We start from the raw sequence: 27,802 nt of genomic DNA on the forward strand, positions 1-27,802 counted from the left end.
CAAATGAGCGGCGGTCATGGTAACAAACATAAATCATCAATGATTTGTAGTCCTGTGAGGACAGAAACAAAACGGTTTCAGTTATAACCAGCGGTGGAAAATACATTTACACAAGTGCTTTAGTACAAATTTGAGGTACTTGTACTTGTTGTTTTTCAGAATTCTTTTACTTGAGTACATTTGTTATCGTGAAACACTGACAGGGAACATTTTATCGCAAAGTAAGTACTTTTACTTTCATACTGTAAGTACATTTAGCTGATAACACTTACATACTTTTACTCAAGTAAAGTTTTGAATGCAGTACTTTTCCAGTAGTGGGTAGTTTCGAGTTACATTTACCCTGTTACGTGTACTTTTTTAAAATAAAGTGTACCTCAAAGAGTAGTTGTTTTGCAGAATACTTTCACTTGAGTACATTTGTATTCATGAAACACTGACAAGGAACATTTTACTGCAACATGAGAACTTTCATACTCTAAGTACATTTAGCTGATACTATTTACGTGCTTTTACTTAAGTTCGGTTTTGCATGCAGGAGTATTTTCTCAGTGTGGTATTTGTATTTGTATTGAAGTAAAGGATCTGAATACTTCTTGTTCCACCGCTGGTTAGAACACACAGTTACATCTCAGAGACCATTAAACAAAACAGAACTAAACATTTCAAACACTTTACAACAATAAGTCGTCATCCTGAACACAGTGAAGAGTTTTCCACAAAATATTTCCATCACACGTTAACAGAGTTCACGGACTCCAGCTCTCTCTGATTGGCTGTGAAGCAGGAAGTGACTAAACGGCACATGTATAACCAGCATGTTGTTTAACTGCTTCAAAGCACCGAGAACAACAGGACGCTCTGGATTCCTAACTAACAATATATTATTGTGATGCATCTTAAATTACATTTTGTTTATTAAAATATCAAAAAAGCCTCGAGTAGTGGTTAACAAAAACACCACGTTTAAAGAAAGTGTGAGTTTTGTAGAATAACGGCCGTGCACTAAATCAGGTGTCTGCATATAAATACATGTTCACACGTTTGGTCAACATATTCTCACTCTGACATCGTCACATATGGACGCTTGGTCTAAACTGAGCTGTAACCTCCAGCTTTCACAAGTGAAGCCAATGCTGCAGAGCCTTAAACCTGCGTCCTCTCCAGCAGCCAGCAGGGGGCGACTCCAGCGGCTGCAGAGAGAAGTGTGATTGTATAGAAGAGAAATGTTTCTACTTGTCAGCTGATTTATTCCCTCAGTAAACACTTTCCTGATGAGTTTATGGTCTCAGTCTCTAGTTTCAAGTCTTCTTCAACACAGCATGATGTTCATTTAGTAAATTATGGTCCCATTTAGAGGAACAGAGACCAGGAAGCAGGGGAGGCTTTAGGGCGGGGCTAACTTGTGAGCAACAAGTCGATACCATGGTGACCTGTCAATCAGGCCGCTATCCGCTGCTCTGTGTACATTTAACCAGCGCCGCTGAAAAAAGTTATTAGGAGTCGGCTGCTCATTTGTTTCAGGTAAGCACGTTTAGGTTTAAGCCTGTTTGTCGCTCGCCAAAATTAGCATCCCAGCTAATATCAGAGTTAACGTGATTTATAGGCTAGCTAGCTCCACCCTGTCGTTCAAATATGGTCACGTCCGGTGACGCTGGTTTCCAAAAAAATCAACATAGCGACGGCCTATTGGCTAAACTCATGGCTTCAAAATGGCAGTCCACAAACCAACGGGTGACGTCACTATATCCACTTCTTTTATACCGTCTATGTGGAAGACCCTTGGCGCCACGTTTTAATGCCCTGGGTACCGTTTAGTATCGCTTTTGGACGTGTATGGCTCTGCGGTCAAGTTAGCAACAATAAATATGCAACATTCGATTGGATTTTCAAAATAAAACTAGTGGTTGACGTGAAACTTTGTATTTTGTTAGGTTTAGACACCAACACCTTCACTACTGTGTTTAGGAAAAGATCATAGTTGACGAAAGTTACGTAAGTTAAGTAGCACAAACAATCTGGATTCACGGTGACGATCGTGAATAAGAGGAAATAAATGTTGGCGGTGATGGTTTGGTGTGAGAGATGGGAAATCAAAACAGCAAAACTATGGAAGGTAAAAAGCCTGATTATTCGTATTCCCGTAGAATTATGGGTGAACAAATAGGTTTATGTAAATTAACCTGTTTTTATTTCTTTTTGACTCTTTTTTATATTTCCCTATGTTGCTTTCATGTTTTATGTAAAGCACTTTGATTTGCCTCTTTGTTGAATTGTGCTACAATAAACCCGCCTTGGCTTAAGTGACGTTACTTGGGTAACTTAAATAAAAACATTCAATGTTGACTTTTTGTTACACGCAGGAAACAAACATCTGGTCACCCGGGTGAAAGTTCGGTTTCTGACCTGTCCACCCCAACCGCCTCCTTACTCTGACTTTTGGGATCCCACACCTACCTTTAGCGTTCATAAACGACGCTACAGGGCTTCCCCCAGTGTGTTGAACTGTGACACTAAAGGGATCCCAGTTACGAACTGACGCAGACTGCTCTTCACCACGCGTGTGACGACTTGGGTTTGAGAAACAGTTCGTTTGGCAGCTCGGCTGTCGTACATTTAGGGCTGCGTGTGGACGGGTACATAAGCGCTATGACACATATTTACAGAAAGTACAAATTAAATATAAGTTAACGCTGGTTCTGTTGATTTCGGGGGCATATTTGGTGACGTGTGTTCGTTGCTCGGCGTTAAATCAAAGCTCTGCCTCTGTTCCTTGTGCATTATGCATTTTCTGTTGATGCCGTTTGACAACTTTTAGGTTTATGGAAAAGCCTCATGCGGTGGGTGAAGGCTGGTTCACTGATATGTTAGATATCAGAGTTTATGTCTTGAGCAGTCAGAGAGGCCAGAGCTGACATTTAGTTTAGTCATTTTCAATTAAATCCACATCGGTTCTCAGAAGGTTCTTCAGCTGTTGTTTGTAGGAGGGGTGTGATGATTGGACGGTCGGGGTCAAGCAGCAGCTTTGGTTTCCCATTCCTGTGAAATCAGTAACAGCAGAGTTAACTGGATATCAGACTATCCCAGGACATCATCTGTTTGACCTGCTGACCTCTGGAAGACGCTTCAGGTCAATCAAATCACAAACACACTGCAGTCACTGCACAGATCTTCAGAATCTTCACATTTTATCTTATTTATTTGCATGTTTAGAAGCTTGATTTAGTTTCGCTGAAACTCTTTATATTTTAAGTTTGTTGTCATGTCTCTTTTCTTTTGTTTATGTGGAATGTACCGTCAGCACTGCACTCAGTTTCGTTGTGACAATTAAGGAATCCGAATCTGAGTATTCAACAACTCGACCTTCTACAATCTAGTCCTTATATAGGTAAGTCCCGCCACTCTGCAGCCATCTTGGGACTAAGGCCCCGTCCACACTGCTCCGTTTTAGTTTAAAAACCGAAAATGAAAAAGAATACGATCTCCGTCTACATTAAAACGACTGAAAACGCACAGCGAGGACCCGTTCAGTTACACTGGGCATGAGCGTGCCGGTATAAAGATGAAGCAGATGGTCTGTTCCGTAATTACAGAAGACTTGGCAAAGAAATAAATAAAAACAGACGAAGCATCAGACCAGTTTTTTGTTTTGCATGCACCAATAGCGAGCTGGGACTGTTACTGAATGTAACACGGGAGTGTGGCGGCGGAAAACAGACTGGGAGTCGTCGCAAAGTAAACGGCGACATGCACAGTACAAGTGTAGGCAGATGAGCGTTATTTGCACGGTACAGAATATTTTAATAAAAATACCAAGTCAAAAACTCAGTCAGTAGCATCGTGTTTCTGCTTTGCAAGAAACACGATGCAAACTTCTCCGTTTTAGGTCTTTGTTTTCGTCGTTTAACTCTGGACGGGAGGTGCAAACGTAGCAGAAGGTCTCCGTTTTAATTTGAAAACGCAGCAGTGTGGATGGGGCCTAAGATCAGGCCTCTATGTGAATGAATGGGGAGAGAAACGTTGCACTGTCACCGATCACCGGGACATAAACACTTAAACACTGCATGCATAGAGTCACCAGCAAAATCCAAAAACATTGCAGCAAAATAAGGTTTAAAAAGTGTTATTCCCTCAGGTTTTACTTCTAATCTAATCTAACTACAACATCTAAAACTGTTGCAAACCTCAGCTGTGCTCTGACGTCTGCTCCTGGACTCAAAAACCTGTTTCTCTTGTCTGTGCAATCGCAGCACGTAACATTTGATAAAAAAATAAGTAGACTGTAGACTGTGATGGACTCTCTTCTGTCTGCACATTCATCTGCCTAGAAATGATCTGAAATCTGTAATGTACATGTGATTTGTGGTCAAAGGAGAAGCGCTGTGTGTGCGACTCTCACCTTCCTCCTCTGGAAAACCTTTCCATGTTCGATGAACAGCGCTGACGGAGCTCGTCTCAGAGAGTTTTTTGCTGAGGCCGTCCGTCGCAGCAGAGGGTTCAGGAAACCCGCCTGGACCAGCAGAACAGAAACCAAGGTCAAAGCACACAGCGTGGCTCAGTTATGATACAGAATCCAGAGCAGGAAAGCTGAACTTTTGCCAGAGAGTACAGCATGCAAAGGGCGCCACTGTTAAATCATCTTTTTGATTTTAAATGTTAACTTGTGATTTCTGGTAACTTGAACAGATGAGACCTGGTCATTTTTTAAAACTAGTTTATTTCACCATGATTTTTATCAAACAAAATCTTTTAGCTGCATAAACCTAACCAAACGTTAACCATAGTTTTTATTCAACTACAATCTCTCACTTCTACGAACTTTAGGCGGCAACTGGCCTAGAGTTTATAGAAATGAGCAGATATTAAAGAAATGAGTCACAGAATATAAACCAGGAGTCGCCCAAAAGCTTATTTAACTGAATCAAACGTGTTCTCGTCTTGTTGTTTGTGTGATCCACCCGTCACCTGGCTTTTCCTACCTGAGCGCGCTCAGTGCAGACGGCCAGCGACTGTCTAAAAGAGGTGCGCTTGTTTTGCTTCCCAGCAGACGACAGGTTGATCTCTGACCCCGCCCTCAGCTGCACCGGCCTCTTCCCGGTCAGCTCCAGCTTCTGAACGCCTCGCTCCGCTTCCACCAACTTCCTGTCTGAAACACAGCAAACAGTTTTTATTAATGAACATGTTAAAGCAGAAAGTCTGTGGAGGTTTTAATAACGAGCAACGTTTTAACTGATGGGTCCCTGCAAGAACTGTCCAATAACAAACTGACCTCAGATCAGACAGATGTCTGCTTGGTAAGATTTCTGCATGCATGTGCAACTTCCAGCCGGTAGGTATGTAGCCTGAGAGGCGACCCCTGGAGCAAATTAAATCTGCAAAGCCCTCGCTTTATCAACTCACATCTTCTCTCAACAGGACTGTGGTGACTGGACAGTCAGAGGACAACGTTCAGACAGAGATTCTAGCTAAAACAATAATGATCTCCACTGGGAAATTAGGCCCCTGGGATTTCATGTTCTCTGGTGGTAACCAGTTTATTTATGAGACGAGACTCACTGTGGGTGGTGAAGATGGCGTTGCTGTAGGTCACTGAGTCTCTGGACGACACCGAGCTGCAGCGAACTGAATCCTGAGAAGTGTGGAGCTGAAACACGACAAACACAGATCATTAATATCTGTCGTAACCTGTGGCCTGTACTACGAAGCCAGGTAACTTTAGGAGTAACTTTGTTCTTCATGATTAACCTGTACTACGAAAGGTGGATAGGTGTTACCTGAGGTCTGTTGCCATGGCAATTCAGGTTACCCTGTATTTAAAAACACTATTTCCTCTCATAAATGTTTGAGTATAATGTCAGAGTATTCAAGTGTTTTGCTTGTAGATTTGTGATTATTTTCCCCCTTAAATTTATCACATTAATCTGTGAAATTCAGAGTTTTTTTCTTGGATTATTACCCCTTTTTTATCACAATGGATTTAATATATATAAAAGAGAACGCTGTGCAAATGTACTCAATGCACTGCCAACAAGCCTCCGCCCAAGGTTACATTTAGTGGTTAACGTGTCTTTAATATCCTGACACTTTCAATGCGCATTTCTCCGGGGATACATACGGAGCATTGCGTGATTTTGGAGCCTTACCATGTGCTCCAGTATGGAGCTGTTGGAGTAGATAGGCTGCTCTCTGCCTGTTCCACTCAGATGGAAGGGGTCGTCCATGTAGGTGTTGGAGGTGGGAAACCTTCGAGTCTGCAGCCCGCTGAGGAAGGAAAACGATAAAACAAAATCACCACAGAAGAAGAAGAAGAAGAAGAAGTGAAAAATGGCGTGGGGTACCTCAGGGTTCTATTCTTGGACCACTGCTCTTTTAAATTTCCATTATAACTCTGAGAAATGCTACATGAATGGAGGAGCTGATATACTGATGATTAACAGACTCTCTTACCTGAGAGCTCCACCTGTGTGCTGCTGTGTGCTGTTTTCATGGTTACTGTGATTAGCAGCGCCGTCCTGCAGCAGCTTTAACCATCGCTCCTTTTCATCTGAGCTACTGACCTGATGGAAGGAAGGACACACAAAAATATGACATATTACAACACGTTCTCATCCCAGTGGCGTCACATGTTGACGCTTTGTCAAGACCTGGTGTCGCTTGTAAAGCCTGTTTTTTTTTATCAAAGTTCCGACACTTGGCAACCATCTTGGTAACGACTCCGGGCGGTTATTTCTGACTAACAAGATCAGGTTCCTATCTGAATGAATGGGGAGAGATGATAACTGCACTTCCAGTGGTCACCGGGACAAAAACACTTCATTTTTTAGAATCTTCATTTTTTAGAATCAGCAGTAAAATCTGATAAAGTTTGAAGACTTAAGGTTTAAGAAGAGTTTTCCCCCACAGGTTATACTTCTACTGCACATGTGTGGTAGTAGTGATGCATGCGCAGTAGACCCTTACATCAAGTGGAACCACACGATTGGTAAAATTGCCGATATTACCAAGCCGACCAATCACAGTTCCTGTGTGCTGCATCGCCGCAACGTGTAGTTTTTGAGTTTTTTACACAGTGCTCTGTGTAGGCTATGGCATAGATTCGACACGGAAGTATAAATCAGGTTTTAACGCTCTGGGTACCGCTTTAGTGTTGTTTTTGAACATGCTAACTTGACATTGCTCTGTCAAGTTAGCAGAAATAAATGTGCTACACCCAGTTAGACTTTCAAAATAAAACTAGTGATTAATGGGACACCAAAACTACCCGGTCAGGTTTAAGAGAAGATCATGGTTTGGGTTAAAATAAGTACGTTACTTACGTGACTTAAATTACATAAGTTGTGCATAGCTAATTGGTGCTCTTGGAATGAGAAATGGCTGAAATGCACAGTATGTTTGTACGTATGAGTTCATATTAATAATTTCCTGCCACGTCAGCTCACCTCCAGCACAGCCACCTGGTCACCGAGCATGCTCAGTGTGATCCTGTAGGAGTGGTTGGTGTCGGGCCCGGCTCTGACCTCACACCCTCTGAGCTGGACGGTGTACTGAGGCGACCGGTCCCTCTTCACCTCCTCCTCCTCTTCCTCCTCTCCAAACATGTTGAGAACGCCGGCCTCCACCTGACATACTAAACTCTGCCACTGACAGTTCATCAGCACGCTCAGGACACCTGTCAATCAAACACACCAGAGGTCAGAGGTCACTCTGAAGTACCGCTTAGATATTAATACATCATTAATAATGATCCAATCCTAAAACACTGACAGGGGCCATTTTGCATACATTTTGTTTATTTATACTTTCATACTGTTTGTCGTCGTTGACCTGATGATGGCGCCAGAGGAAATGTCACAGATTAGCATTTAAAGCTACACAGTTGATGTGATTTACAGATGCACCCTGCTAACCCATCTAGCTAGCTCCACCGTTTTGTCCAAACATGGTCACATCTGTTTCCAAATATCCAAGATGGCGACGGCCAAAATGCCAAACTGGAGGATTCAAAATGGTAGTCCACAAACCAACAGGGGATATCATGGTGGCTACATCCACTTCCTTTATACCGTGTATGGTCTGAACCAACTTCCATCACAATCCACCTGGTAAATGTTGTAGTAAAGTATTTTTGAAACACTGCAGCTTTAACAGACTCTCATGACACCTGTACCTTTGTCTCTGTTGAGGCTGCAGCGAGCTGAAGGTTTCTCCTCCTCAGAGTCAGTCTGGACTGTACTGGACTGGAGAGACATACAGAAACGTCACATTTTATATTTTAAAACCATGTTCCAGTTGAGCTCTGAACAAGTTAGTACAGAGTAGAGTTAGTACAAACGTTTGTGTCTCACCCTGCAGGACAGCAGCTGGTCTGATCTGATCAGAGACAACGAACTCCGAGTCTCAACCTCACCTCCAGCACTCACCTCCTCTATCACCTGCCGACACAAACGTGTACAGTACAGCTGATTACAGTATGACTGGTGAATACCACACATTCAGTGTTAGTAATTAGATGCTTTGCGTGTTGCTGACCCTCCTCCACTCGTCGGCCTGCTGGAAGCTGCCGTAGCCCAGCACCAGTGTCTCCGAGCCCACCGGAACCAGTCTGAGCTGGTGCTGGATCTTCCTGTTGCTCTTCGACTTGTAGACGAGCTGACAGCCGCGCAGGTTCATCTCCAGCTGAGGCAGCAGGTCCTGAGCGCACTTATAACACTGACACACACACGCAAGGACGATATCAGCGAAGACGAATATGGAACAACATATTTCACAGTCTGTCCGTCAGACAGGAACTCAGCCAAACATATTTCCTTAAACCAGCTGGTTATAATGGATCAGAAAGCTGAGAGAGCACATATTGTGGGTAAATACTGCAGTTTCTCTAAGGATTCAGTAAATAAAACCCAAAGGCAGATCTGCAGCTTTTAGCTATTGTGTTGGTTCTATGTCAATAAGTTTGTTGAGTTTACTGCTCTCTGACGTTAATCGATTGTTTGGTTTGTGAAGATTCTACGAAATGCCGCCACAGTTTCCCAAAGCCCAGAGTGACACCTTCACAACGCTTATCCAAGTAGAGGTATAATCAAGAGCAGCTGGACTTGGTGGAAGAAACTCGAAGATTTCTCGTCTCTCATCCAAGAGACTTCTTCAGCTCTTACTGACCAGCCCGTTCTCATTCCCAGAGGGTCAGATAACTACGCTTTGTCACGTCTTTCGGCGTCTGGCACCAACGCACATGGCACCCGTTTGTGTCATAGTTCACTACTATACTATAAATAACAGAAAAGATGGACGTGTTTGTTTCCCGTGTGAAACAAAAAGCAAACATTGATTCCTTTTAGTGATGTTACGTTACTATATTTATTTTAACCCAAACCACTTTAGGAAACCATCTTTTCCTAAACTTAACCAAGTCGCATTGGTGCCCAAACCAAACGTTTCACGACAACCACAAGTTTTATTTTGAAAGTCTAACCAGACGATGCATAATTATTCTTGCTAACTGTACCGCGGAGCCCTACACATACAAGAACGATGCTAAAGGGTACCCGGGGCGTTAAAGGGTCATGACAAAGTGTCCACATGTGACCCTTTGGGAGGAGAACAGGTTGGCTGACTGGTAGGGAATCTCAACTATTTAACTTCTGTGGAGTCATTATCAAGGTGATGGAGACCGTTTGGTTGGTTTGTGCTCCTGGTTGTTGTTGGAGTCATGTGAGGCCAAGTCTGATCGAACCTCATTGGCACATGAGGCCGAATATGAGGGTTTGTTCGGTTTCTTGGGAAGAGATGAAAGGAAAGCGTTGTAGGTGTGGGATAAGTGGTGTTTGAACACTCCTCCCCGTTGAGAGATGGCCTCTCTATTCTGATATAAATGTCCTGTGTCAAGTCATATGTCCTCCCTGTCCAACAGAGAAGGACCAACTCCTGAGGTGAAGACTCAGCAGGTTACTTACATTTGAAGGACAATGAACATATTTTGGACCAAGAGGAGCGATGGTTCGAAAGAGGAGTGAAAGAGGCCATTTACACCAAACTAAAGAGACTGGCTCTCAACGGGGAGGAGCTTTGCGACAACATTTACGCATTTATCCCCCAGATGCTGTCCTTTCATCTCCACTCTGCCTCGTGTGAAAATCCAATCACGGTTAAGACCTCACGTGACTCCAACGACCACAACGACTGTCGTTACAACAGCCAGGAGCATTAACGAACCAAGCGGTATCCATCACCTCTACAATGACCCCACAGAGGTTTAATAGCTGGGACTCTAAGGCGAAACATCTTTGAGTTTCTTCAACCCAAGTCCATTTCCCCTTGATTTTAACCTTTCTTGGATACTTACGACCTGGTATCTTCACAGACCTCCAAACGTTTGTTGTGTCCAACCAACAGTCCAAAACTCAACGTTGTTAACAAACCTTAAAATTATCACGAATATCTTAATGAAAAGCAGCAAATCTTCACGTGATAGGCTGAACCGTTGAAAAATTACTCAAAACTAGTTTATTTTTAATTGTCTGACAATCGACTTATTGTTTTATAACAAAAACATCACATTTTATAAACTATTCATTTGTTTTGTGTTTAAATATTAATCTGTAAGGTAACTAAAGCAGTCAGATAAATGTAGTGGAGTAAAAAGAACAATATTTTAGTGTTAGAGGGAAAATGTCACCGCTCTCACCAGGAGCATGTTGTTCCTGATGAAGAACAGCTGTTTGGTCCACTGTCCGAGCCACTTCCTCCTCCACAGGTAGCCACAGAGGCGGGACTCGGGGGCGGGTCTTAGGCAGGGCTGGGAGGCGCTCCATTGGATGTAGTGAGCTTTGTCCTTCACGGGCTCCTCATCATCATCTTCCTCCCCGTACGACTCGTAGTGGCTGCTGTCTGACTCTGCCTTTCCTGAGGGAATAAGAAAGACGTTTTTATATTAACAACTTGCCACCTGGCCCGGTCATACCAGGCTGCTGGGCAGGACAGGGTTAAAAACGATTAATTAATCAAGTTTTACAACATGATGCTGTGTGTGTGTTTGTGTGTGTAGATACCAGATGTGGTTGTGTCAGCTACGTAAGGTTCTGCCTCCTCGTAGGTATCTTCATCATCGTCAAGTCCACCTGGAGGGAGGGGCGGCACCACTGGGCCCTGAATGTGACATTACAGGAATCAGTTCAGCAGTATGATGCAGCTCTGGATGGCGTCTTCTCCAGAGCAACAGCTGCTGAGGCTCATGGGTACTGTAGTATTCAGAGATTTTTCCAGAAATGTATAATATCCAGGTGACTCCTGCATTAAACGAACAGTCTGAAATTTTGGGAAATGCAACTTATTTGCAAATCAGATTGATCCTGAAGATTGAAGTTTGGTGGTTTATTTCATCTCTGTAAAGCACCTTGTTGTTTTTTAAATTGTGCTATATAAATAAAGTGGATTGGATGGTACAGTAAACAAGGCACACGCCTTCGGTGTGGGAGGCCAGGGTGCGATTATCCATGTGACACATCCACCAATGTGTCCTGGAGCAAGACACTTAAATGAGATGTTGTTTTTTTGTACAGATTAAACAAACTAGATTTAAAATGTTAATTAACACCAGAAACCGCTGTTCACTTCCAGCTCCCTACCAACAATGGTAGGTAGGTCGGTAAAGCACATTTAAAAACATCCAATGTTGACTTGAGTGCTGAACAAAGTTATGCAATAAAAAAACAGATAAATAAAAACAGGCCAATCAATTTATGACATACAACAAGAGATAAAAAAAAAAGACAGTTCGAGTGTCCCCAAACAGAAACGCCAACGAATAAAAATGCTACATTTTAGTCCAGACTCAAAAGTCTGGGTGGCGTGGGGGATGATCTGATAACCAAGGGAAGTTTATGCCACCACTGAAACGGCACGATCACCCTTTGTTCTCATACGAGACTGTGGGACGGCTAAAAAGAACTGGTTTGATGATCTCAGGGTTTGGAAAAGTGATAAAACGTTAGGAGATCAGAAATATAAGACGGAGCAAATCAATGTGATGCCTTAAAAACAAGCGGCACCTTAAAATCGTCTCTATAAGAGCGGCAGGTATCGGGGAGATGTGATCCCTCTTGTTTGAACCAGTCAACAATCTAGCAGCTGCATTCTGACCAAGCTGCAAGCGAGATAATGACGAGTGACGGATGCCAGAGTACCAATAAAGCTTTGAATCCTTGAATCTGTGGGACAAACTGCCATCAAGTGGGATTTTGTGCTTCTAGCTTTCTCAATACATCCATTGTTTGGGCTCAAGCCCTCGGGCTAAAGTTAGACAACTTAACCACTCGATAAATAAGGTTAGAGAAACATTGAGCACATGGTTAAATATTGAGAACGCTGAGTGGTAGACAGGACAGTAACTCTCACTGTGCTCTCTGCTAAATGTCACACTGAACTGGTGCTAAAAGCTGCTAGTGAACGCAACATAATGTTTGTAAATGAGTTGCATATGAATTAAATGTCCCGGGAGACAGGGTTAGAGTGTGTGGGTGTTCTGTCCATCCATCACGTAGACCAGATGCTAATCGGCCGCCATCAGTGACCACTTCCTCCATCTGCAGAGTTCTCAGCCAATAGGACGACAGATACAGGAGAGATGGCCTCATATGTAAACACTGAGCATCCTGTCACTCCCTAACGCACACACAGTAACCCTGCCGTCTCCTCCCTAACCTCAGGAGGACTCAGTCTGTCATTACTGACCCACATCACAAACCAGCATCCTCCTCCTCCTCCTCCTCCTCCTGCTGTTATCTAAAAAAAAGCCCACTTTTCTTTAACCTCAGGGGGAACCATCTTGAAGAGTTCAGGAGAGTAAAAAAACAACAGTGTAAAGAGAATCCAAATCAGACAAAGTCGAGTCTGACCTGCACAAATGTCTAAATGTCACATGGTGTTTCAAATATTGAATAAAATGTGGAGTAATGTTGCGGTGGTGGTTGAAGTATTCTGATTTTATACTATAAGTAAAAGTACTATTACCACACTTACAACTCCTGCATTGACAAAGTTACTATGGGCAATAATCTAAAAACAAAAATGTGGTAGAGGAGGGAAGACTGTCCAAAGAATCCATCATCCAATTGCTGCCACTTACAGAAACACCACATGTGGCACATGTTAAATTTAATGTGTGAAAACATGTGAAATATGTTAAACATGTACTTTGCACATGGGAAACGTGGTTTTGGAACATTTTTGTGGAGTAATGTGTGACGCTAATTTAAATTCCTATGTGAAACCTGTGGATGTTAATACTGTACTGTATGTCTACCCAACACGGTCTCATCTCAGGGTGTCAAACACATTGAAAAAGCCTGATTCAGGAAAAGATCGTGGTTTGGGGTTTTTATAGGCACCAAAACTACTTGGTTAGGTTTAGAAAAACGTGTTTGGTATCGAAATAAGTACATTAGATGATGGTGGATGGGTTACATTGGAGTTACTTACAGACGCTAAAGGATACCATGTGCGTCAAATACTGACGCTTAGGCAGGTTTTCTCAAAGCGTCCATATTTGAGGCCCTGAGTCTCCATCCTCACTACTACCTGTTTGTTTTAAAACTCAGACCTTCTGCTACATTTCCGCCTCCCGTCCAGACTAAAACAGCAAATCTGAACACCAGAAACAGAGAAAACGCTGCTGAGCACGTTTGGTTTTAAACTCCAGCGTAGCATTTTAGTGCGGACAGGTGAAAACCGAGGACTCACGTTTAGCTTCCTGATTGGCTCTTATAGACATACAGAGTTTTAGTTTTGGTGATTTTATGTAAAATATTTTATACAGTGCATGTCCCGGTGTTTGCTTTGCAATGACTCCCAGTCTGTTTTCTGCTGTGGTTCTTCAACAGCTCTAGTAGTACTGTCTTCTGACGCCAAATCTTCTGGAACTGCACCGGCACCCACATTCCCAGTGTACGTGAATGGCAACTACATGTGCGTTTTCGGACTGAGAATTCTGATACGCAGCTTAAACACTCGTGTGGACGGAGATTGTTTTTGTTGTAAAACTCTTTTACAACAAAAACGCAGTAGTGTGGATGTAGCCGGGCTCATACACCTAGTATAACATGTGACGCACATGTGGAAAACATGTTTCCTACATGTCATCACATGTGGTACCATGTAGAGTACATCTGGAAAACATGCAACCCCAGATGTTTCACATGCAAATTTAACCTGGGTTTTACATATTACACCACAAAACCACGTTTCCAATGTGCGAAGTACATGTTTAACATAGGAAATTCATGTGGTTTTTCTGTAAGGGAGCATTTGGTAATTTATTGCAGGTAGACAGGTGATAACTTTCATCCAGCATCCAACCAGACTGCAGCTGATGATTATTTTCATTCTGGATCAATCTACTGATTATTTCCTCTATGAATTGACTATACCTTAAACTGTTGTGGTTTAATTTACAACAAAACGTCATATTTTATTAACTCTTCATGTGTTTTAATTATAAACCTTAATCTGCAAAGTAACTGCAGGCGGGAGTCTATCCCAGCATGCATTGGGTCATGAATGTTAGACGTGTGTTTGACTCACCCCATTTCTCAGCCACACAGATGAGTCCCGCTTTAAGACCAGCTCAGAGGACCGACGGTCACCTTACGGACAAACACACAAATCTGATGTTGAACTGTCCTTTATGTCACACACAACACTGGAAACATCATAACGTGATTGTGTATCTTAAATGATCCTCCACAGTATTTCTGACTGATACCTGTCCCAGGTGTGTCTGTCAGCTCTTTGGTAGGAGACGATGCTGGACAGCTCATGATCATGTACTCGGCATCTTCCACTGGAAACACAACAAACACATCGGTCAGTGTCAGTAAACGTTAGCAGGGTTTTTACCAGGTGAACTGACTGTACTAAGTATTGATTGGAGTTCAACATCTTTAATCTCTTAATCTCTTTCCATATACTGAAGCCTCGTATCCTATGCCGTAGCCTCGTACCCTACGCCGTAGCCTCGCACCCTATGCCGTAGCCTCGTATCCTACGCTGTAGCCTCATACCATATACTGAAGCCTCGTACCCTACGCCGTAGCCTCGTACCCTATGCCGTAGCCTCGTACCCTATGCCGTAGCCTCGTATCCTACGCCGTAGCCTCGTATCCTATGCCGTAGCCTCGTACCCTATGCCGTAGCCTCGTATCCTACGCCGTAGCCTCATACCATATACTGAAGCCTCGTACCCTATGCCGTAGCCTCGTACCCTATGCCGTAGCCTCGTATCCTACGCCGTAGCCTCATACCATATACTGAAGCCTCGTATCCTATGCCGTAGCCTCGTATCCTACGCCGTAGCCTCGTATCCTACGCCGTAGCCTCGTACCCTATGCCGTAGCCTCGTATCCTACGCCGTAGCCTCATACCATATACTGAAGCCTCGTATCCTATGCCGTAGCCTCGTATCCTACGCCGTAGCCTCGTATCCTACGCCGTAGCCTCGTACCACATACTGAAGCCTCGTACCCTACGCCGTAGCCTCGTACCCTACGCCGTAGCCTCGTATCCTACGCCGTAGCCTCGTATCCTACGCCGTAGCCTCATACCATATACTGAAGCCTCGTACCCTATGCCGTAGCCTCGTATCCTACGCCGTAGCCTCGTACCCTATGCCGTAGCCTCGTATCCTACGCCGTAGCCTCATACCATATACTGAAGCCTCGTATCCTATGCCGTAGCCTCGTATCCTACGCCGTAGCCTCGTATCCTACGCCGTAGCCTCGTACCACATACTGAAGCCTCGTACCCTACGCCGTAGCCTCGTACCCTACGCCGTAGCCTCGTACCCTACGCCGTAGCCTCGTATCCTACGCCGTAGCCTCATACCACATACTGAAGCCTCGTACCCTACGCCGTAGCCTCGTACCCTACGCCGTAGCCTCGTATCCTACGCCGTAGCCTCGTATCCTATGCCGTAGCCTCGTACCCTATGCCGTAGCCTCGTATCCTACGCCGTAGCCTCATACCATATAATGAAGCCTCGTACCCTATGCCGTAGCCTCGTATCCTACGCCGTAGCCTCGTACCCTATGCCGTAGCCTCGTATCCTACGCCGTAGCCTCATACCATATACTGAAGCCTCGTATCCTATGCCGTAGCCTCGTATCCTACGCCGTAGCCTCGTATCCTACGCCGTAGCCTCGTACCCTACGCCGTAGCCTCGTATCCTACGCCGTAGCCTCATACCACATACTGAAGCCTCGTACCCTACGCCGTAGCCTCGTACCCTACGCCGTAGCCTCGTATCCTACGCTGTAGCCTCATACCATATACTGAAGCCTCGTATCCTACGCCGTAGCCTCGTATCCTACGCCGTAGCCTCGTACCATATACTGAAGCCTCGTACCCTATGCCGTAGCTCAGTATCCTATGCCGTAGCTCAGTATCCTATGCTGAAGCCTCGTACCCTATGCCGTAGCCTCGTATCCTACGCCGTAGCCTCGTATCCTACGCCGTAGCCTCGTACCATTTATTGAAGCCTCGTACCCTATGCCGTAGCCTCGTATCCTATGCCGTAGCCTCGTACCATATACTGAAGCCTCGTACCCTATGCCGTAGCTCAGTATCCTACGCCGTAGCCTCGTACCATATACTGAAGCCTCATACCCTATGCCGTAGCTCAGTATCCTACGCCGTAGCCTCGTACCATATACTGAAGCCTCGTACCCTATGCCGTAGCTCAGTATCATATGCCGTAGCCTCGTACCCTATGCTGAAGCCTCGTACCCTATGCCGTAGCCTCGTATCCTACGCCGTAGCCTCGTATCCTACGCCGTAGCCTCGTACCATTTACTGAAGCCTCGTACCCTATGCCGTAGCCTCGTATCCTACACCGTAGCCTCGTATCCTACGCCGTAGCCTCGTACCATTTACTGAAGCCTCGTACCATTTACTGAAGCCTCGTACCCTATGCCGTAGCCTCGTATCCTACACCGTAGCCTCGTACCATATACTGAAGCCTCGTACCCTATGCCGTAGCTCAGTATCCTATGCCGTAGCCTCGTACCATATACTGAAGCCTCGTACCATTTACTGAAGCATCGTACCCTATGCCGTAGCTCAGTATCCTATGCCGTAGCCTCGTACCATATACTGAAGCCTCGTACCATATACTGAAGCCTCGTACCCTATGCCGTAGCCTCGTATCCTATGCCGTAGCCTCGTACCATATACTGAAGCCTCGTACCCTATGCCGTAGCTCAGTATCCTATGCCATAGCCTCGTAACATATGCCGAAGCCTCGTACCCTATGCCGTAGCCTCGTATCCTATGCCGTAGCCTCGTACCATATACTGAAGCCTCGTACCCTATGCCGTAGACTCGTATCCTATGCCGTAGCCTCGTACCATATACTGAAGCCTCGTACCCTATACCGTAGCCTCGTAACATATGCCGAAGCCTCGTACCCTATGCCGTAGCTCACTATCCTACGCCGTAGCCTCGTACCATATGCCGAAGCCTCGTATCCTATGCCGTAGCCTCGTACCATATGCTGAAGCCTCGTACCCTATCCCGTAGCCTCGTATCCTATGCCGTAGCCTCGTACCATATACTGAAGCCTCGTACCCTATGCCGTAGCCTCGTATCCTATGCCGTAGCCTAGTACCATATACTGAAGCCTCGTACCCTATGCCGTAGCTCAGTATCCTACGCTTGGGCCAGAAGTATCAATCAGGCTTGACTCTCCAACTGACTCTTTACAGTGGTCATACATCAGCTGGCACCACCTCACCTTCACTCGGTGCTTATACAATAATGAACACTTCAACATCATTCAGTGCTTATTTACTTCACTGCTGACTTCTTTCAGTAATTCATCTATCTGCCACTTCAACTTCTTTCACTATTTAGACTTTTATTTTGTCAACTCTACTAACAGTGGTCAGGGTATTAGCATTGGAATTAGTAGTATTATCAGTAATGGCAGTAGTAATATTACCAGGAGTGTCATTTGTTTGCAGTTTGGACAGCAGCTCTGAGATGGATTTCTTCTGAGACTGAGCGATGTAACTCAGGTTCTCCGAGTCCAGAACAGACAGGAAGGACTGCAGGTCCCAGATCAGCTTGGCCAGCACTAAAGACAGAAGTACAGGTGGACAGACAGACAGACAGGTGAACAGCAGGACAAACAGACTCCTCCGTCTGGCCTCATTAACGATGCAAAATCTTCATTGGAAGCGTCGACTGAAATAACAGAGAAAATTGCAACCAGACTTTAACTCAATCTGACTGTGAGTCAGCTTTAATGGACTGATGACAGAGAAGCAGATCTCTCTGAAAGAGTCTGAGCCTGACTGAGGAGGAAATTTGTGAAAAAAGTACAATGGAAACTGACTTAATCAATCAGGATCAAACAAAATGCATTTGTTTATTGCTGTTTGGCTCTTGTTGTCACCAAGATCAAGTATTAAGACGAAATGTATACTGAAAAACAGGGGTACAAACTACATGTTCAAGGCATCTTTAGCTTAAAGATTCTAAACAATACATTTATTCATTTAGCTCACGCTTTTAACTAAAGTGACTTACATTTGTTATACATGTCAGAGGTTACGCGCCTCTGGAGCAACTAGGGGTTAAGGGTCTTGCTCGGGGACACATTAGTGAATGTCACAGTGGGGAATGGAACCTGGGTCTCTCACACTAAAGGCATGCATCTTATCCACTGCGCCCTCCTCACCCCATCATCAGTTAATACAGATTTAGCTTAAAAGTTTTCAATCATTTTCAAAAGCTTAAAACTTTGGAGTGACCATCAAATAGCAACATTTATGTTTAAGGTAAATTGCGGATAATTAAACACAACATTAAAACTTGTGCTACATAGTGGTTCTTCTGTATTTATGAAATTAAGTCAAACTTCTTCACGTCTTTGTTTTCAGATTCTGTCCTCAAGTGTCTCTTATCATAAACAGACAGAAACTGATGGGGGTTCAGTTTGTCGTCAGCAGGTTGATAAAACATGAAAACCGTCATGAAGTCAGTCTGTGTTCATGTTCTGAATGAAGTCGTTGTCTCGCTGTCGGTGAATGAATGCTGACTCTGTGTTTTGGCTTCAGAGGAGCTTAAATCAATGAAGGCAGCGATGTGAGACGCCTCTCAGTTCATATCATCCGCCGAGATAAAAACACAAAGCCAATGTTTTCCTCTTAAACGAGTCATATTGGCCTGCTTTCTCTAAGGCTATGCTTGTTAATAATAGTTAATGTGATCCTGTTTGTCTTGCCTTTAGTGTTTAGGAGGCGTTCTTGTTAAAACATCAGTATTTGTGTCAATATAATTTAATGGATCAGATGAGCAGCCAAAACAAAGGTGCGTTCAGCTGCAGTTCCTCTGGATAAAAAGACTGTGTTCATGTGATATTTGGTCTAAAACTAACATTAAGGTGTTGAGGGGTGAAACACAGAGTCTGCTGCAAGAGTTCAGGTTATTTATTCTGTTACTGAGTGAATGAAAAAGGCTGAATGATGATCTGACTGTACCTGTTCAGGTAAAGTTTCCCATGACAAAGATTCTGATGTTCTGGCCTTCACGTGTCAACTGACGTGACAGGATACACACTGATAAGCAGCTGGATGCTGCTAATGTTTAACACCGAATAAAGGCCGTGCATGTGTTGTTACATCATTCAAAAGCTCAAGGTTTCTGTGCAAAAACTGACCAACTGGAAGTAGTCTGTAGTGGAAAATAATTTACAGAAAATTGTCCATGAGGGCGGAAACATTTTTATTGATGACTGACATGAAAACTTAGACACCAGTGTTTTATTGGTTTTACCACTTGGAGGACTCCCAAAATCTATTAAGGCCCACTGGAATGTTTTAATAAAACACTAGAACCTCATTACTGATCACGGAAACCTCCTCAAATACTTCTAGAACCACCAAAAGGACCCATAGACCTTCCTCAGTGATCACTAATAAATCCCCCTTGAACCTACTTATTGACCATTATAACCTCACAAGAACCACCCTCAGAACCACTAGAAGCTCCGGAATGACCACTATAACCTCCTTAATAACTTCTAGAACCACCTGAAGGACCCCTAAAACCTCCTAGAACATTGATCCTCCTTAATGACCAATAGAACCTTTTTCAGCAAGACTAGCACCCCCTAAAGACCCCTAGAAGTACCGAAATCACCACTGTAACCTCCTTAAGAACATCTAGGACTGCCTAAATGGCTGCTACAACCTACTAGAGAATGACTAGAAGCACCTAAAAGAACATTGCACCTCCCTAATGACCACTAGAACCTCCTAGAGAATCACTTCAAACACCTAAAAAACCTTGAACCTACATAATGACTACTATAACCTCCTATTTGACCTCTCTGGAACCTCCTCAATACCCATTAGACCATCCTAAAGGATCACAAGAACCCCCTAGAACCTCGCTTCAGCAAGACTAGAGCCCCCTAAAGGCCACTAGAAGCTCTAAAATGACCACTGTAACCTCATTAAGAACTTCTAAAACCACTTAAAGAACCCCTACAACCTCCCAGAAAACAACTAGAAGAACCTAAAAGAACACTTAACCTCTTAAATGACCACTACAATGTTCTTCAGCAAGACTAAAGGGCCCCTAAAGAAGCCTAGAAGCTCTGAAATGACCACTGTAACCTCATTAAGAACTTCTAAAACCACTTAAAGAACCCCTACAACCTCCCAGAAAACAACTAGAAGAACCTAAAAGAACACTTAACCTTTTAAATGACCACTACAATGTTCTTCAGCAAGACTAAAGGGCCCCTAAAGAAGCCTAGAAGCTCTGAAATGACCACTGTAACCTCATTAAGAACTTCTAAAACCACTTAAAGAACCCCTACAACCTCTTGGGTTTGACGACTTGAAGTACCTACGAGTCCACCAGAAGTTACAGCACTTCTATGCCCTCCTGAAAGACCTCTAGAACCTTCCACTAAGCGTGACTACATTTACCTAAATGACCTCGCCACTGACCACTAGAACATCCTATAAGACTATTCATTTTTACATGTATCCCAAATGTATTATTATTTCATTTCATATGACTGCCAGGCTTCAGACCGGACCAGAGAGAGTTTTCTGTTGCTGTTTAAAACCAAACTGGAGTGAATGAGCCTGAGGAGTTTGACTGAACTGATCTCAAAACAGAATTATCGTTAGAAGGAGGGGAAATGTGAGAAATGCAGAGAAAAACAGTGTCACACAGATGGTGATTGTCTTTGAGCTCCATTCAGACGGACAGAGTGAGTCCATTCACACTGTGAGCTGAGTGGGAGACGGAGGTTAAACGTTTCTGATTAACTCCTCTGTGCTGATTTTAAGACTCTGCTACTCCTACAGCTCTGCTTATCAGCCTGCTGCTGTTTTAAACACTGAGGTGCACATACCCAACACACCCACAGCATATCTACAACAACAACAACAACAACAACAACAACAACATCAACAGAAAGACTGTCTGCAGAGGAGACACCTCGGAGACGGTTTCGCAACAGAAAAACTGTTAAATAAAGAGTTTGTGTAACTGAATGCTTCTTATCTGACCATCACCAGAACTTCCTGTCTCTAGCTTTGATGCTGCATAACACACACAGTGAAAGACGCCCACTGCCCATTCGAATGAAAGGCAGATAATCTCATTCTGGCTAAAAGCAGCAAAAACAGACAAGAAATCAATAATCACAACATCACCAGCTACCACAAACGACAACAAAACGAACAAAGGCCTCCTAATATCTATGCCAGTAAATATGTTTAGACTAAACTCTCTGTATTTATGGCTGTAAACTTTGTGTTGATTGTTGCTGTTCTGTTTGTGATCTCTGTTGTCTTGTTTTCTTTGCAATTCGTGCTGGGTGGTGAAGTGAAGGATAATTTTCCAACGAATTAACTAACTGAAAAACAAAGAAACTCATAAACTAACAAACTGACAAACAATCAAGATGACAAACTAATAAACATATTGAAAAGCAAACAAAATGAACAAACTGACAAACAAACAGTTGAACAAATAAACAAAGTAATAAAATATCAAACTGACAAATAAACAAATAAACGAAAAAACTGATAAACACACCGACAAAGAAACAGAGAAACATACTAACAAATTGGTAAACCAACAACCTGACAAACATACTGACAAATTGACAAACAAGTTGACCAACTTATAAACTAACATAAACACTCACAAACAAACTGATAAACATACTGACAAACTAATAAACTAACCAAAATCTAACAAAATAACAAACAAAGCTGCTCCCAGTGTTGATAAAATGATAAACACTGTCATCATCTCTCACAGGGACTATTTCTGTAGGGAGCACAGCGGTTGGACTGGATGAAACTCCGATGGTCCTATATTTTGTAGGCGGTTCCAAATACAGCTGTAGTTTCAAACTTGTGCCTTTCTGGCCAAAGAAGCTGATCCTGTGACCGACTGAGGTTAAAACTTTTAGGGAAAGTTTAAAATGTGTGCGTGCTGCAGGGTGTGGAGCAGCTTTCTCTTTCATCCTGGTAAACACAGGGCAGCAGAAACATTTACATTACTGAGCCGCTGCTTCCTCAAAGTGACTCCAGTTGTCCAATCAGCTGGAAGCTCACCACATACAGCTGTATAGTGAGAGAGACGCTGTGTACAGAGAGTTTCTAAAACCAAAAACACAAGAGCCAAACTTTATTTGTCTACATTACTGTAAGCTGCTAACGTTAGCATGTCCGGCTAACTAACTTACTCACTGATTTTATGGTGTGGTTAGGATAAACTCCCACTGTGAGGGAGCTCAGTCTGTTAGCATCATATCATGACCTGGGACCACTTGTTAGCTTTAGCTTGAGTCTGTTAGCATCATATCATGACCTGGGACCATATTTTAGCTTTAGCCTCAGTCTGTTAGCATGGTATTATGACCTGGGACCATTGGGACCCATTAGCTTTAGCGTCAGTATCATTACCTGACTTGACCAGTTAGAATTAGCTTCAGTCTGTTAGCATCATATCATGACCTGGGATATTTTAGCTTTAGCCTCAGTCTGTTAGCATGGTATCATGACCTGGGATATTTTAGCTTTAGCCTCAGTCTGTTAGCATCATATAATGACCTGGGATATTTTAGCTTTAGCCTCAGTCTGTTAGCATCATATCATGACCTGGGATATTTTAGCTTTAGCCTCAGTCTGTTAGCATAGTATCATGACCTGGGACCTCTTGTTAGCTTTAGCTTGAGTCTGTTAGCATCATATCATGACCTGGGATATTTTAGCTTTAGCCTCAGTCTGTTAGCATAGTATCATGACCTGGGATATTTTAGCTTTAGCCTCAGTCTGTTAGCATAGTATCATGACCTGGGACCTCTTGTTAGCTTTAGCTTGAGTCTGTTAGCATCATATCATGACCTGGGATATTTTAGCTTTAGCCTCAGTCTGTTAGCATAGTATCATGACCTGGGACCTCTTGTTAGCTTTAGCTTGAGTCTGTTAGCATCATATCATGACCTGGGATATTTTAGCTTTAGCCTCAGTCTGTTAGCATCATATCATGACCTGGGATATTTTAGCTTTAGCCTCAGTCTGTTAGCATCATATCATGACCTGGGACCTCTTGTTAGCTTTAGCTTCAGTCTGTTAGCATCATATCATGACCTGGGATATTTTAGCTTTAGCCTCAGTCTGTTAGCATCATATCATGACCTGGGACCTCTTGTTAGCTTTAGCTTCAGTCTGTTAGCATCATATCATGACCTGGGATATTTTAGCTTTAGCCTCAGTCTGTTAGCATCATGTCATAACCTGGGACCCATTAGCTTTAGCCTCAGTATCATTACCTGACTTGACCAGTTAGAATTAGCTTCAGTCTGTTAGCATCATATCATGACCTGGGATATTTTAGCTTTAGCCTCAGTCTGTTAGCATCATATCATGACCTGGGATATTTTAGCTTTAGCCTCAGTCTGTTAGCATCATATCATGACCTGGGATATTTTAGCTTTAGCCTCAGTCTGTTAGCATCATGTCATAACCTGGGATATTTTAGCTTTAGCCTCAGTCTGTTAGCATCATATCATGACCTGGGACCTCTTGTTAGCTTTAGCTTGAGTCTGTTAGCATCATATCATGACCTGGGATATTTTAGCTTTAGCCTCAGTCTGTTAACATGGTATCATGACCTGGGACCTCTTGTTAGCTTTAGCCTCAGTCTGTTAGCATCATATCATGACCTGGGATATTTTAGCTTTAGCATCAGTCTGTTAGCATCATATCATGACCTGGGATATTTTAGCTTTAGCCTCAGTCTGTTCGCATAGTATCATGACCTGGGACCTCTTGTTAGCTTTAGCCTCAGTCTGTTAGCATCATATCATGACCTGAGACCTCTTGTTAGCTTTAGCTTGAGTCTGTTAGCATCATATCATGACCTGGGATATTTTAGCTTTAGCCTCAGTCTGTTAGCATCATATCATGACCTGGGATATTTTAGCTTTAGCCTCAGTCTGTTAGCATCGTATCATGACCTGGGACCTCTTGTTAGCTTTAGCTTGAGTCTGTTAGCATCATATCATGACCTGGGATATTTTAGCTTTAGCCTCAGTCTGTTAGCATGGTATCATGACCTGGGACCTCTTGTTAGCTTTAGCTTGAGTCTGTTAGCATCATATCATGACCTGGGATATTTTAGCTTTAGCCTCAGTCTGTTAGCATCATATCATGACCTGGGACCTCTTGTTAGCTTTAGCCTCAGTCTGTTAGCATCATATCATGACCTGGGACCTCTTGTTAGCTTTAGCTTGAGTCTGTTAGCATCATATCATGACCTGGGATATTTTAGCTTTAGCCTCAGTCTGTTAGCATAGTATCATGACCTGGGACCTCTTGTTAGCTTTAGCCTCAGTCTGTTAGCATCATATCATGACCTGAGACCTCTTGTTAGCTTTAGCCTCAGTCTGTTAGCATCATATCATGACCTGAGACCTCTTGTTAGCTTTAGCTTCAGTCTGTTAGCATCATGTCATAACCTGGGACCCATTAGCTTTAGCCTCAGTATCATTACCTGACTTGACCAGTTAGAATTAGCTTCAGTCTGTTAGCATCATATCATGACCAGTCACCTGTTAGCTTTAGCCTGATGGAAACAGACTTAATGTTACTACCAAAATCTGACCCAACTTGGAGTAAAATGGACTTATCTTTGCAGTAAGCAGCTAACTCATGAAGTAATAAAACTAAAACTGAACTACAGTAGTTAATTTGAGTGTTTGTAATGGGAGAAAAATGCTAAAATTGTGTGTTTGGAGACTTTAAACACAATCAGTCAGAATCTAAACAGTCTCGGTCTCCTGAGGGCAGCAGGGGAGGAAGGAGGATGGAGACCTACAGACGGGTGTTTCCGATTGTTGTGCTGCTGTAGTTAACATACCATCAGCGTGATAAAGACTCCACACATAGCAGACACATGGGATCACTAATGATGACGGTTGCACAGTTACATGTGATATTATTTAACCATCACACACTTCTTTTAAAATCCTCACTCCTGCTCCCCAGAGGATTAACCTAATGGCTTTTCCCGCTAAACACAACTTCTCTAGTTATTATATTATTAGGAAGCTGTGAGTGTGTCAAGTAGTTATTTATTTACACCATTAATCAAACGTTTCTAACCATCGACCATATTGTCCGCCATGTTTCTACGTGTATGACGCCAACAACACGGCAACTCTAGTACCAATATTTTCTCAGACTTTCCAAGTTGTTGTTCCGACTTCAGGGGTCGTACACGTGAATTTTCCCAGAAATCATTTTTCAGATTATTCTGACACTTCATGAATGGACAGTAACAATACAGACAAACAGAGATGTAGCCTAATAATATAAAATGTGTGTTCATATGATAAATTATAAGTGCAAAGAAATGCTGTACATTAATAAACACTTAAAATGTCCTTATATCTGCTCACAACTAGATTATAGCAAGTTACAAACCATTTATTTTTATATTTCTATATTATTTTTATATTTTTATATTTTTATTTTTATATTTATATTTTTATATATATTTATTTATATTTATTTATATTTATTTATATTTATTTATATTTATTCAATATATTCTACTTATCAACAGGAGGCATTAATGTAAATTGATACCCTTGTTTTTTGTAGTAATAATTAAAACAACATAAAAACAGGACAAACAATAATAAACATTTAAACATGTCCTGCTCACAACTACATTGTAGTTATTAACCATTTATTGAATATTTACTGCTTTTAAATGCCAAACAGGGAGACTTAAGGTAAACTGTTACCCTTATTTTGTAGTAATAAACAAAACAGGAAAAAGTTTACACACAATTTGTGTTCTCCATCCATCCATCCATCCATCCATCCATCCATCCATCGTCAACCGCTTATCCTGCGTACAGGGTCGCGGACCATTTTGTGTTCTCCCATGTGAAATATATGTACTTACAGAGGCTGTGGTGTGTGAAGTATTCAGATCGTACTACTATCGTAGTACTAATGCCTCACTGTAAAAATACTCTGTTGCAAGTAAAACCAATGCATTGAAAATGTTACTTAAGTAAAATGATGTAATTATAATCAGGAAAATGTGCTCAAAGTGTTAAAAATAAAACTGCTACTAATAAAAATGATCCCCTTTGACTGTTAACACTAGTAAATATCATTAGATTATTATTATTACTCATGCGTTAATGTAAAAGTGGGATTTTACTGTAGTTGGCTGAGCTTAAACTGTTTTGTATCTGACAACAATTAATGACTTTTTTCATTATGAATTAATCCGCTGATAACTTTCTCCATTAATCGATTGATGATTCTGAAAATAGTGAGAAATGTTGTCGCAGTTACCCAGAGCCCAAAGTGACACATTCACAGTGGTTGTTTTGTCAGGCTAATGTGAAATGTTTTCACATTTAAAAAAATGACTTTAGCGTTACCAAAATACTTGCCAGTTCAATTTCAATCAGTTCAATCAGTGTACTACTTGTACTTGTATAAACTGTTGGAGTTTAATTTAACAAAACATCAAATTTTTCAAACTTTTCTATGTTTTGTTTTTCGTGGCATGAAAAGAAAATACTCAAGTACCTCTAATTTGTACTTAAGTACAGTACTTGAGTAAATGTACTTAGTTTCTGTCCACCACTGCACAGAGGTGTTTCACATGTGAAATTTTAAATAAATGTTTCACATTAGTGTCATATGATAAAGAGGATAAATTGTCCCTGAAGGAGGTTTTTATTATGTGACTTTGTCAGGTGAAATGTTCCAAACAAGGAATATCTGAGAATTTGGTGTTGTATCTGTATTATATGTTTTATATTCTATAAGTCAGGATAGAGTTTCTGTAGTATGATAAAGTGAACACAGTACCTTTCTGTTTGTCCATGTCTCAGTAGCTGCTGACCTTCAGTCTCATATCTCTGCTGAAGAGTCCAAAACATCAAACAGAGAAGTTTTTCCTGCTCAGTGAACTTTCTCCATCTGCTCTGTGTGAAGAAGTTTCAGCTCTGACGTTCGAGTCCTGCCCTTTGTGACATCAACACACGAGGGAGGAGACAGAGGCTGGACCAGCACACTCATTAAGTCTGAAGAGGGAGAGAAAAACAATGTCCTGACTGGCACTAACCTCATGTGAAATCTGGTGATATTCTATATTTTTCTTCATGTGCAGACTCAAACCAACAGAGAATGTACAGATACATTCAGTCAGTTTATAATAACAGTTGATGGATGGATGATGT

The 27,802-nt window shown here is 42.5% G+C and overlaps 2 protein-coding genes across 2 annotated transcripts in view; one reads left to right on the plus strand and one right to left on the minus strand.

The window, feature by feature from the left end:
• LOC119891530 (scavenger receptor cysteine-rich type 1 protein M160-like) overlaps positions 1 to 27,802 on the plus strand; it is a 667,824-nt gene that overhangs the window by 469,216 nt on the left and 170,806 nt on the right. The window lies entirely within an intron of this gene.
• si:dkey-220o5.5 (actin filament-associated protein 1-like 2) lies at positions 2,824 to 27,583 on the minus strand. Its single transcript, XM_038703290.1, has 16 exons — positions 27,432 to 27,583; positions 17,990 to 18,124; positions 14,759 to 14,836; positions 14,578 to 14,639; positions 11,049 to 11,145; positions 10,685 to 10,902; positions 8,530 to 8,709; positions 8,346 to 8,432; positions 8,168 to 8,237; positions 7,440 to 7,669; positions 6,448 to 6,557; positions 6,144 to 6,261; positions 5,557 to 5,644; positions 4,980 to 5,146; positions 4,400 to 4,510; positions 2,824 to 3,039 (listed from the first exon to the last, which is right to left on the minus strand). The coding sequence occupies exons 1-16, from the start codon at positions 27,445 to 27,447 to the stop codon at positions 3,013 to 3,015; spliced, it is 1,794 nt and encodes a 597-aa protein (XP_038559218.1). The 5' UTR covers positions 27,448 to 27,583; the 3' UTR covers positions 2,824 to 3,012.

Source organism: Micropterus salmoides, unplaced genomic scaffold, assembly GCF_014851395.1.
Source record: "Micropterus salmoides isolate LMB-PRFRI ecotype aquatic unplaced genomic scaffold, ASM1485139v1 Ms_hic_scaffold_7, whole genome shotgun sequence".
In the NCBI taxonomy this organism is placed as follows: Eukaryota; Metazoa; Chordata; class Actinopteri; order Centrarchiformes; family Centrarchidae; genus Micropterus; species Micropterus salmoides.